This window comes from Ursus maritimus, unplaced genomic scaffold, assembly GCF_017311325.1.
Source record: "Ursus maritimus isolate PB19 unplaced genomic scaffold, ASM1731132v1 scaffold_19, whole genome shotgun sequence".
In the NCBI taxonomy this organism is placed as follows: domain Eukaryota; kingdom Metazoa; phylum Chordata; class Mammalia; order Carnivora; family Ursidae; genus Ursus; species Ursus maritimus.
The window spans coordinates 55,189,706-55,200,560 of record NW_024424341.1 but is presented as its reverse complement, the minus strand read 5'-3'; the positions used below and the strand labels follow the sequence as shown (position 1 = coordinate 55,200,560).

At 61.0% G+C, this 10,855-nt stretch overlaps 2 protein-coding genes across 2 annotated transcripts in view; both read left to right on the top strand.

The window, feature by feature from the left end:
* Positions 1-565: 565 nt before the first annotated feature.
* On the top strand, positions 566-1,558 carry GNG8 (G protein subunit gamma 8). The gene is made up of 2 exons (XM_040633054.1): positions 566-1,204; positions 1,430-1,558. The coding sequence occupies exons 1-2, from the start codon at positions 1,121-1,123 to the stop codon at positions 1,556-1,558; spliced, it is 213 nt and encodes a 70-aa protein (XP_040488988.1). The 5' UTR covers positions 566-1,120.
* A 6,944-nt stretch (positions 1,559-8,502) lies between these two features.
* The window catches only part of PTGIR (prostaglandin I2 receptor), a 4,984-nt gene continuing 2,631 nt past the window's right edge, over positions 8,503-10,855 (top strand). Inside the window, exon 1 of the mRNA XM_008684629.2 lies at positions 8,503-9,445. Coding sequence (XP_008682851.2) covers positions 8,678-9,445 — 768 coding nt within the window. The 5' untranslated portion in view covers positions 8,503-8,677. The remainder of the gene's footprint in view (positions 9,446-10,855) is intronic.

Sequence of the window (10,855 nt, the reverse complement as noted above, 5' to 3'; positions counted from 1 at the left end):
TCTGCGTCTGCATCAGCCTGTCTCTCCCCCAGCCCCTCCAATGGCTCCCTCTCTGTCTCCCTGTCCCTTCTCTCCTCTCTCCCTTTATCCCCCCTGTGCCTCTCTCTGCTCCTCCATTTGTCCCTCTCTCTCCCTCCTTTCCTACCCACCCACTCACTCCATCCCTCCCGGGCCTTCCACCTCCCCTTCCTTGTCCCCGCTCTGTCCCTTTGTCCCCTCTGTGCCTCTGTCCCCCTGGATCACTCTGTCCCTTTCTTTACCCCTCTATCTGTCCTCCCCTCCCTCTACTCCTTCCGTTGCTTCATCCCTGCATCTCTCTCTCCCGAACCCCAGTCTCTTTATTTCTTCAGGGCCTCAGTCTTTCCCTCTGTCACTTTGTCACTCCCTCTGCCCCTCCATTTGTCCCTCCATCCTCTCTGCTCCTCTCCCAGCCATGCCTGGGCTACCCCCACCCCCAGCCCTCTCTCTGGCTGCTAATGAGCAGAGGAGCCTTTGAGGTGGCCAGGGCTGGGGTAGGGGAGCTCCCCAAGGGGGCCGGAGGGGGCAGCTGCTGCCAAGGCCCTAATGAGGCCCCCTCTGAGCCTTTCCCGCCGCGATCTTAATTCCTTGTTCTCCCCGGAGCCACCGGTAATTGGCCTGGGGAGGGCCCCCCTCCTGGCTCCTGCTCTATCCCTGGGGGCTGAGGACACCTGGCTCTTGATCCTGCACCTGTGGCCCTGTTCTTCGGTCCCTCCCTCCACCTGCCTGACGGCCTTGCATCTGTGCCTCCCTCCTGCCTTCCCTCTCCCCTCTTTGTCCTTCCCTCCACCTGACTCTAGGTACCCCATCTTATGTGCCCCTCCACCATCTCTCCTTACACCTCTCCTCCCTGTTCTTTGGTCCCTCCTTTGGCCTGACTCTTGGTCCCCCATCTGTACGTCTCTTGATTCCTCCTTTTTCTCTGTTTTCCTGTCCCTTTCTCCACCTCTGGGCACCCCATTCGTACGCTCTTCCATCCACAACCCTATATCCGGGTCCCACTACCGCTGCCACCCTTACCTGGGGACCCAGACTTGCCCTAGCCTAACCCTCTCAGTCCCCCACTCCCTCCTGGCTTTTAAAGTCTTGCCCGCCCTCAGCCATGTCCAACAACATGGCCAAGATCGCGGAGGCCCGCAAGACCGTGGAACAGCTGAAGCTGGAGGTGAACATCGACCGCTTGAAGGTGCGGGGTGGGGGTGGGAGGAAGGCGGGGGCTCCGGGGCTGGGGTCTGGACCGGGCGCTGTTGGGGGTGGTGCCCGTGGGAAGATTCCCTTCGGAACTGGGCGGGACCCGGGGGAGGGGCTCGGACAGGGGGCGTGGCCAGAAGGGCAGGGGGGAGGCTGGGGGCGGGCCCGGGCAGGAGGCGGGGCCTTGGGCGGAGGACAGACATCCCGCGGGCGCCCGCAGGTGTCGCAGGCGGCGGCCGAGCTCCTGGCCTTCTGCGAGACGCACGCCAAAGATGACCCGCTGGTGACGCCAGTACCCGCCGCAGAGAACCCCTTCCGCGACAAGCGCCTCTTTTGCGTCCTGCTCTGAGTCGTCCCGACAGCTTACCCCTCCCCTGCCAAAGTATGGATCCAATAAACATGGTGACTGTGGTGGTACCTGTGCTTGTGGGGGAACTGAGGCACGCCCAGAGCTTGGGGCCGTCCTGGGGGAATCTCTGTCCCTTCTCCTCCCTTCTGAGTGTGTGTGGAGTGTGTTGGGGAGTGTGGGGGGCGTGGTGTGCGGATGCAGAGGCTTGTGCTGGAGGAAATGAGCACTCTGGGCTCTGGCCTCCACTGAGCACTCCACGACCCTGAAATTATTTAATCATCCCGATAGCCCCGGAAGGCAGCTGGCTGCTTGTATAGTATCCATTTTGCAGATGAGGAAACTGAGCCAAAGGAGGTCCCTTACTCCCCAAGTCACACAGCTAAGAGGTAATGGGGTGAAGACTGTGGCCTCCAGCGCTGAACCCCAGAACCTCTTGAGTGGCCTCTGTGCCCATCCCACCTTTCTCACCCCCTGAATGACTCCACCCCCTGCCACAGGATTACCTCTGTCTTTAGCACTGATCTCTGTTTGCTGTTCATTCTTTCCTCCGGTACCTGCTCTGTGACCAGCAGCCCTGGCCTTGCCCTCTTGGGGCTCAGAATCCAGTGGGAGAGACAGACCTATCCCCAGATAATGATGACCCAGAGTGGACAGGGAGGGGGTGGGGGGAGCTCAGAGGGAGTGCTTGACTCAGCTTAAGCGTCAGGGAGGGCTTCCTGGAAGAGGGGACATCTGAGCTGGGACAGGGTGGTAATAAAACCTGGGGACCAGGAGGAGAGAGAAACATGGCTAGAGGGAGAGGAGACAAATTAATGTACCAGTCTTTCCTTCAACAGTTATTTCTTTGTTCTGGGGACACAGGGGTGACTGTGACAGCTCTGGTTCCTGCCCTGTGTTTTCCACTTCACGCAGGGGTGGCCCACAGGACATTTATAGCCTGTAGTTCTATTTATTTTATTTTGTCTTTTATTTATTCATTTATTTTTGGTTCTCTACTTTTGGCCTACATAATGTTTAAAAATGTTCTTGACTTGGTTGCCAAATTGAAAAATAGGAGTCCTTCACTTAAAAGTCCTTATTTCTAGCTTCTCCCAAATTCCGGTGACCTCAGACCCGTATACCCCTCAGGGTGACCATAGGCTAGGAGGTGGGACCCGGGCTTCCCAGCTCACCAAAGTCTCCACCATGCCCTAATGTCTCCTGCTTAAGAAGGCTGAGTGCCAGGTGTTATTCCTCATGGGGCCTGAGTCAGGGGCTTCTCAACAGTGGAACGTGCCATGCCTTGAATGTCTGTTGAAAATGAGATACAGGGGCACCTGGGTGGCTCAGTCGGTTGGGCATCTGCCTTCAGCTTGGGTCATGATCCGGGGGTCCTGGGATCGAGTCCCACATTGGGCTTCCTGCTCAGCAGGGAGCCTGCTTCTCCCTCTGCCTGCTGCTCCCCCTGCTTGTGCTCTCTCTTGCTCTCTGTCAAATATATACATAAAAAATCTTTTTTTTTTTAAAGATTTTATTTATTTATTTGACAGAGAGAGACAGCCAGCGAGAGAGGGAACACAAGCAGGGGGAGTGGGAGAGGAAGAAGCAGGCTCATAGCGGAGGAGCCTGATGTGGGGCTCGATCCCATAACACCAGGATCACGCCCTGAGTCGAAGGCAAACGCTTAACCGCTGTGCCACCCAGGCGCCCCTATACATAAAAAATCTTAAAAGAAAATGAGATGCAGATTGGGTGAGCTGTGAGTTTGGTCAATCATTTTACCAGGTTGGCTGGAGGGTCACCGAGTTAGAGACCCCCTCCCATCTCCTCACCCCCACTTCCTCTTTTCTCCAGACTAACACCTGTGCTCCCCAGCTTGGGACTAATGGGGGCTGGACCCCTGGATCTGGATGGAGCCGGCTCACTGGGCCGTGTGTGTTTCTGGCGAGTGCTCCATTATTCACATTGGATTAGGGTCCCCTGGGCCCCAACTCTGAGCTTCCTGTAGGGTTGAGGCCGGAGCAGCTGTAATTACATCTCCCTCCTGCCTCCCACCCCTCTCGGTTGGCTCCAGACTAGTTGCATCATGTCTGTGGGAGCCCCGGGGGACACCGGGGACAGAGAGAGCCAAGGATGAGCTGGGGGGGGGGCGGTGCTGGGGAGGAGGGATGCTGGGAACGAAGTTGCCAGAGGATTCTGGAATTTCTCAAACCCAGCATCCTCGCATCTTAGAACCTGAAATGCAGAGGAATCTAGAATCGCAAGACCTCAGAGGGCTGGAATTCTGGAGTCTTTCTACCCTGTGAGGCCACAATCCTGTTCCTTTGTCCGGCTAGGATCCAGAGCTCTGCACTTCAGGAGTGTAAGGATTTCTTGAGCCTCAACTGCTGTGATTTAGACCCTTTTAGCCCTGAAATCTCGGGGCTTTGTAGTGTGGATCCTTCCTCCTTCACATTCTTGGGGAATGGAAGTCAGGAGAAGCAAGGCGGCTGGCTGAGCCAGTGTGGGGAAGGAGGGCGGGCAGGAAGGAGGTCTACCTGGAGGAGGTGTGGGAGGGAGGTGGGGGGAGGGGTGCGGGTGCTAGATGAGCTAGACAGGGCAGGTCCTGGGTGACCAGCATTCACGCAAGCAAACCTGGGTAATCTTGTTAGCGGCTATGACTGTAGTATCAGCTTCTGGGTACCAGATGCTCTTTTTCCGGCCAGCCTCAGCTGTGAGGTCAGCTCTGGGGTCGGAGCTAGGCCAAGAGGTAGAGCGAGGACCGCCTGGGGAAGTGCTGGCTGCTAGCAGTCCCCTCCCACTTCACCCCAGACCCTGAGGGGCCCTAGGCCGCCCCTCCCAGACTGTGGGCCCTTTTCACAGCACAGGCTCTGAGCGGTGCTTGGCTCTGCTGAGGGGGGCTGGGGGAGGGGTGGCCCCGAGCCACAGCTATAACCATCACTTGTTGGAGTCCTGTTTCTGAAGCCCCACCTCACTTAATTCTCAGATAACCCCCCAAAGGACTCTGTTCATCCCATTTTATAGACATGGGATCAGGCACAGGGAAGTGACATCACCTGGCCAGTTGGGGCTTGAGGTTGGAGTGGGCGCCGATGGATGAGGGTTCAGGAGGGGCTGGAGGTGTTGGGGGGGCTTGAAGGACAGAAGGGGGGTATCCCAGGGGAGGGGTCCAGGCCCAGGCAAAGGCAGGGCAGGGATGGTAGGAGTAGAGCCCTATGGCGTAGGGACCAGAAGCAGAGGCTGGCAGGGAGGCAAGGGCCCATTTGGGGTGTAGGAAAGGGTGGTGGGGAGAGACAAATGGCCTCTGACTGAGGTTGTTGGGACCTGCCAATGAGGGACAGGTCAGGATGTACACCAGCAACTTCTCGCAGCAGCGGGAGGGCACAGGTGGACAGGTAGGCTTGGCAGGTGTGAGCAGCTGATGGGGTGTGCGTGCACGCGTGTGCTCATTCGTGTGTGTGTGCGCACGCGCGCGCGCGCGTGTATGTGTGTGTGTGTGTATGGACAGGGGTACAAGCTGGGGCCAAGCTCTTCCCAGGGCAGGGTCAGGAGCAGGTCAGGCCCTGGGCAAGCAGGGTCTTAGCTCAGGGGCCGGTCCCGATGCAGGCCTGGGCAGGCAGTGGAAGGACGGGCCAGCAAGCGGGCGTGGGAGAGCCCCAGCCCTGCGCATGACTCAGCGGAGGACCTGTCCGCCTGCCCAGGCTCCCGCTCTGACCTTCCTCGCCACGCGGGACCGTGCCTCCATCGGGGGGGCCCTCCGAGTCTCTCTGCGTCCCCTGCCCTCGGCACACAGTAAGTGGGTGAGAGTTTGCTGAAGGAATAATAACCACGCCGGCAGCTGGTGAGGGCTTCCTGGAGGCAGGCAGGGGTGTCTCTACTCTTCACACCACACCCCAACAGGCACAAGGCTGAGCTAGGGGAAGTCATTCTCCAGGGTCACACAGCAAGCTATGGGTGAGGGGTGGAGGGGCACTTCCAAAGCCATTCTGTTCCCCCTGCGCCAGGCAGCCCCTCCGCAAGCAAACACACACACACACACACACACACACACACACACACACACACACAGGGAGACGTGGCCATAGAGAAGCACATGGGCCCACAATAAACACACAGGCACAGACCCACCACGAGATGCAGGAAAGGACACAGATGTACAAATAGGCTGTCGAGAAAACCATGCCCACCCGCTGCACACGAGCACACACACTCACGCTGCTAAGATGCTCACTTAGGGGGCGCCTGGGGGGCTCAGGAGGTTGGGCGTCTGCCTCTTGGTTTCGGCTCAGGTCACGATCTGGGGGGTCGTGGGATCGAGCCCCATGTCAGGCTCCACACTCAGTGGGGAGTCTGCTTGTCCCTCCCCCTCTGCTCCTCCCCCCTGCCTAGGATAAATAAATAAATAAATAAATAAATAAATAAATAAATAAATAAAATTTTTTTAAATGCTCACTTCAGTTACACAGGCCCCACTAATATCACGCCTGACGTTCACGTGTCCACCACAGCCCCTTGCGCACCCCTTCCTGGGTGCCCGTCTCCCTCCCCTCCCAGGCACTGTGCTGGCCATTCCCAGTTGTCTCTGGGCTGTCCTCCCTCCTCTGCCCCTGTCCACGGTCCTTCTGGGGATGTCTGAGTCCTGTTCAAGCCGTGGGAGAGGAGGGAGGCTGATTCACCCTCCCTGAGCTGTTTCTTCCCACAGTTCCCCCACCCCCAGCCCTGGAAGCCGCCCACTCATAGCCCAGCAGGGGTGACCTCTCATCCCAAGGCACCTGAGGGAAGAGGAACCCTTTGTGGCCCTTGCTATGGACGTGGCCACAGCTGGGCAGGATGCCAGGGTACCCAGAAAGTGAGCGGAGGGGGTCCAGCGCTGACACCAGCCCCAGGGACCACTCGTTAGAGTCGCTGCCACCCCCACCTGCCCTGGAGCATACAACGGGATGCCAGGGTTGCAAGGGCTCCCGGCCCCCAGGGGCACAGGTGGGTAAACTGAGGCCTGGACGGGGGAAGGGTGCGTGAGGCCACACTGGGTCTGGTAGCAGAGCGGACTTCCTGAATGCTCAGTGGTCCCTGGTGGGGACAGGAAGCCAGGGGGAGGGAGGCTCCAGGAACCAGAGCTACCCCGCCCCGCCCCCCAACTCCCCTGATGTTGCCACAGGACGTAAACCCGCCAGGCATCATCCCTCATTAATATGATATAACTTCCTGCGTTCCCTCTGGTCTGCCTGGGTATTGCAGAGCACAGGGCGGTGGGGGGAACCGCAGAGCCGGGAGGCCGGAGGCCCATGCGCCCAGGCACCTCTCTGAGCCCCCGGTATGGCTGGAGCTGAGGCCGGAAGCTGGGGATGCCGGCTGCGCAGGGGTGATAGGGAGAGGGGGAAAGGGGTGAGGCAGCTGTGGTCACCGAGGGGCCTGGGTACAGAGAGGGGAAGTCTGCAGCTCCCCAACGTCCAGCCCTTGGGATCGGGAGCATCCCTCCTGGCCTCAGACATGATACATGTGTGCACGTGCTCTCCTTGTTACAAAGAGGGCTCTGGTACGGGCCAATGGCCATGGTTGGCTGCCTGGCCCATGAAGCTGGGGTTACCCCCTTGTACAGATGAGGAAACTGAGGCCCACTGGCTTCTCGTTCTCACCCAGGTCATCACACCACAAAGAGGTGGTGGGATGGGGACAGGAGCTCGAGTCAAATGAGTGAGCTGCAGAGTTTGGAATCTCTGCACTTAAACTGCCTCTCTCAAAAATAAGGGGTGTCTGAGAGGGGCTCTGGCCCTTCTGGGTGGGGAGGCTGCATGGGAAGCCATGGACTCAGTGGGACCTGGGCTGGTGACGCTCTGTGGGCAGCTGGGACATGTGGGCTGAGCACAGGGGCCGAGAGTGGCTGGGGGTGTGTTTGGGGAGGTGCGGGAGAGATGGATGTGACAGTGATCTTGGAGTCCTGAACTCGGTCTGGGGCCAAAATACTATTCCTGGAAGTCAAGGTCTCCGGAGCTTGGCCTGGGGCCTGGGATTGCTGGAGCGAGAAGCAAGAGGGTGGGAGGGCACTCCCCTTTGATGCTCTTGGAAGTCCTGGGGTCTGTCCCTGACAGACTGCTAGACACCAAGGCCCTCCTCCCTGGAATCCCTCTTCCCAAGACTCCGCTGGGTGGATGGGCTTCCGCCCGGGGATAGGCTCCAGGGACTGGCATTCTTTCTCTAGCCGGGCCACCTCCTTCCCCAGCCTTCTGGAAGGAGTGAATTGTGTCCGGGGGGAACAGAAATCTCAGTAGTGCCTGAAAAATACTACATCAGGGAGGAATTTCCTGGTCGTTTCTCAATCCCTGGGCAATGTCCTAACCCCGGGGCCTGAAGCCCAGAATAGATCCCAGAGGCCACCCCCAGACAGCCTCTCGGACTGGTCAGCTGTGCCCCTCAAGTCTTGTCCTGGTGTGCTGCAGGGTGCGATGACTCAGTGATCCCCATGCAGGGCCACTGGGAGACGCTGGGGAAGGGAGAAGGGGACAGACCTATGCGTGGGGAAGCGCAGGTGGCTCAGGGATGGGACCACCAGAGGAAGCAGGGAGGGGAGGCAGAAGGCGGACTGGGCTGCACTGGGCAGGGGAGTTGGAGGGAGCTGGCCAGGCAAGGGGGGAGGGAGGGGGGGGGCCTCTGGAACAGGCAGGGGAGGGAAGGCGGGGCAGCGGGAGGAAATGAAAAAGCCGGGGCGAGCAGGCTAGATGAGAAGGGAGGAGGGAGGAGGGAGGGAAGTAGGGAGAAGCTGACTCGCAGAGACCAGAGACCGGTACAGCCAGCAGACGGGAGAGCAGGGCACAGAGAAGGGGACTGAGAGAGAAGGCAGAGGTGCGGTGAGGAGGCGGTAGAGGGCTGCTGGGGCGAGAGAGGGAGAGGCAGACGGGGACACGGGGTGGGCAAGGGGGGAGAAGGACAGAACTAGGGAGAGGGAAGGACGAAAGAGAGAGGGGGAGAGAGGAGAGGCAGACAGACGGACAGCTAGCCGCACATACAAGAACTGGGGGTGGCCCATGGGGAGGGCGGTGGGCATCTGAGTGGGCCTCAGGGGCCGCCCCGGCTCCTCCTCACCCCCACCCCCACCTGCCCCTGGGGACCCCTCTAGTCCACGCCGCACCGGGAGGCAGGGGGATGGCCGACTCCTGCAGGAACCTCACCTACGTGCGGGACTCCGTAGGCCCGGCCACCAGCACCCTGATGTTCGTGGCGGGCGTGGTGGGCAACGGGCTGGCACTGGGCATCTTGGGGGCGCGGCGGCGGTCACGCCCCTCGGCCTTCGCCGTGCTGGTCACCGGGCTGGCGGTCACCGACCTGCTGGGCACTTGCTTCCTGAGCCCGGCCGTGTTCGTGGCCTACGCCCGCAACAGCTCGCTGCTGGGCCTGGCCCGGGGCCGCCCCGCCTTGTGCGACGCCTTCGCCTTCGCCATGACCTTCTTCGGCCTGGCCTCCACGCTCATCCTCTTTGCCATGGCCGTGGAGCGCTGCCTGGCGCTCAGCCACCCCTACCTCTACGCCCAGCTGGACGGGCCACGCTGCGCCCGCCTGGCCCTGCCCGCCATCTACGCCTTCTGCACCCTCTTCTGCTCGCTGCCCCTGCTGGGCCTGGGCCAACACGAGCAGTACTGCCCGGGCAGCTGGTGCTTCATCCGCATGCGCTCCGCGGAGCCCGGCGGCTGCGCCTTCTCGCTGGCCTACGCCAGCCTCGTGGCCCTGCTGGTGGCCGCCATCGTCCTGTGCAACAGCTCCGTCACCCTGAGCCTCTGCCGCATGTACCGCCAGCAGAGGGGCCAGCACGGCTCCCTGGCCCCCCGCCCCCGGGCCCGCGAGGACGAGCTGGACCACCTGATTCTGCTGGCCCTCATGACGGGCATCATGGCCGTGTGCTCCCTGCCCCTCACGGTGAGTCCCCTCTGCAGCTGGGGCGGGGGGCGGGGGGGCAGCACCCAGCTCCGTCCTCCAGCGGGGCTGCCTGGGTCTCAGATGGGGACACGGGGGTCCCGAGAGGTCAGAGGCTTGGGGTGCGGTCCAACAACTCTCAACTTTCTGGAGAGGGCTCTCCCCATTTGCTTCTGCCCCATTTGACTCCTCCTGACTGCTTGGCTCCCCCCTTTCGTATCTCTGGCACCCCCTCAAACACACCGACACGGGGGTCCCGAGAGGTCAGAGGCTTGGGGTGCGGTCCAACAACTCTCAACTTTCTGGAGAGGGCTCTCCCCATTTGCTTCTGCCCCATTTGACTCCTCCTGACTGCTTGGCTCCCCCCTTTCGTATCTCTGGCACCCCCTCAAACACACCTCAGTGTGCCAAGCAGCTGAGCTGGGCGGAGCCACGCTGCGCCCGCCTGGCCCTGCCCGCCATCTAGCCTTCTGCACCCTCTTGCTCGCTGCCCTGCTGGGCCTGGGCCAACACGCAGCAGTACTGCCCGGCAGCTGGTGCTTCATCCGCATGCGCCTCGCGGAGCCCGGCGGCTGCGCTCGCTGGCCTACGCCAGCCTGGTGGCCCCCTGGTGGCCGCCATCGTCCTGTGCAACAGCTCCCACCCTGAGCCTCTGCCGCATGTACCGCCAGCAGAGGGGCCAGCACGGCTCCCTGGCCCCCTCGCCCCGGGCGAGGCCGAGCTGGACCACCTGATTCTGCTGGCCCTCTGACGGGCATCATGGCCGTGTGCTCCCCCCTCACGGTGGTCCCACTCGCAGCTGGGGCGGGGCGGGGAAGCACCCAGCTCCGTCCTCCAGCGGGGCTGCCTGGGTCTCAGATGGGGAACCGGGGGGTCCCGAGAGGTCAGAGGCTTGGGGTGCGGTCCAACAACTCTCAACTTTCTGGAGAGGGCTCTCCCATTTGCTTCTGCCCCATTTGACTCCTCCTGACTGCTTGGCTCCCCCTTTCGTGCGTCTCTGGCACCTTCAACACACCCCCAAGCTCCCGTAATGGTAGCAAGATCCACCAGTCATTGAGCCCTCATTTTGCCCTGTGCTCTGCGGTTTACAAATTCTCTCTCCCATCCTCTTCAAACGACCTTAGGCACCCATTCCACAAGCACTTGCAAGGAATGGAACCAAGTTCTTGTCTGGTCACTATGTGGCTTGGCCACAGTCACACAGAGCCAGGTCTGGACCCCAGGCTGGTCCGATTCCAGAGTCTGATTCCCCGCAGCCCCTAACCCAGCCCCACCCCCCATCCCGCCATCCCCCACCTCTGCCAGGGACTCTCCAGGCTTTGCCCCTTTCGGGCAGAGCTCCTGCCTGCCTCCCAGGAATCAGAGCGGGGCAGCCCCCCACCCCCCGTCATCGCCCACCCCCCACCCTGTACT

Coding starts and splice junctions, on each gene's coding strand:
- GNG8 (XM_040633054.1), top strand. CDS start 1,121: ATGTCCAACAACATGGCCAAGATCGCGGAGGCCCGCAAGACCGTGGAA. Junction 1,205..1,429: donor TGAACATCGACCGCTTGAAG/GTGCGGGGTGGG, acceptor GGGCGCCCGCAG/GTGTCGCAGGCGGCGGCCGA.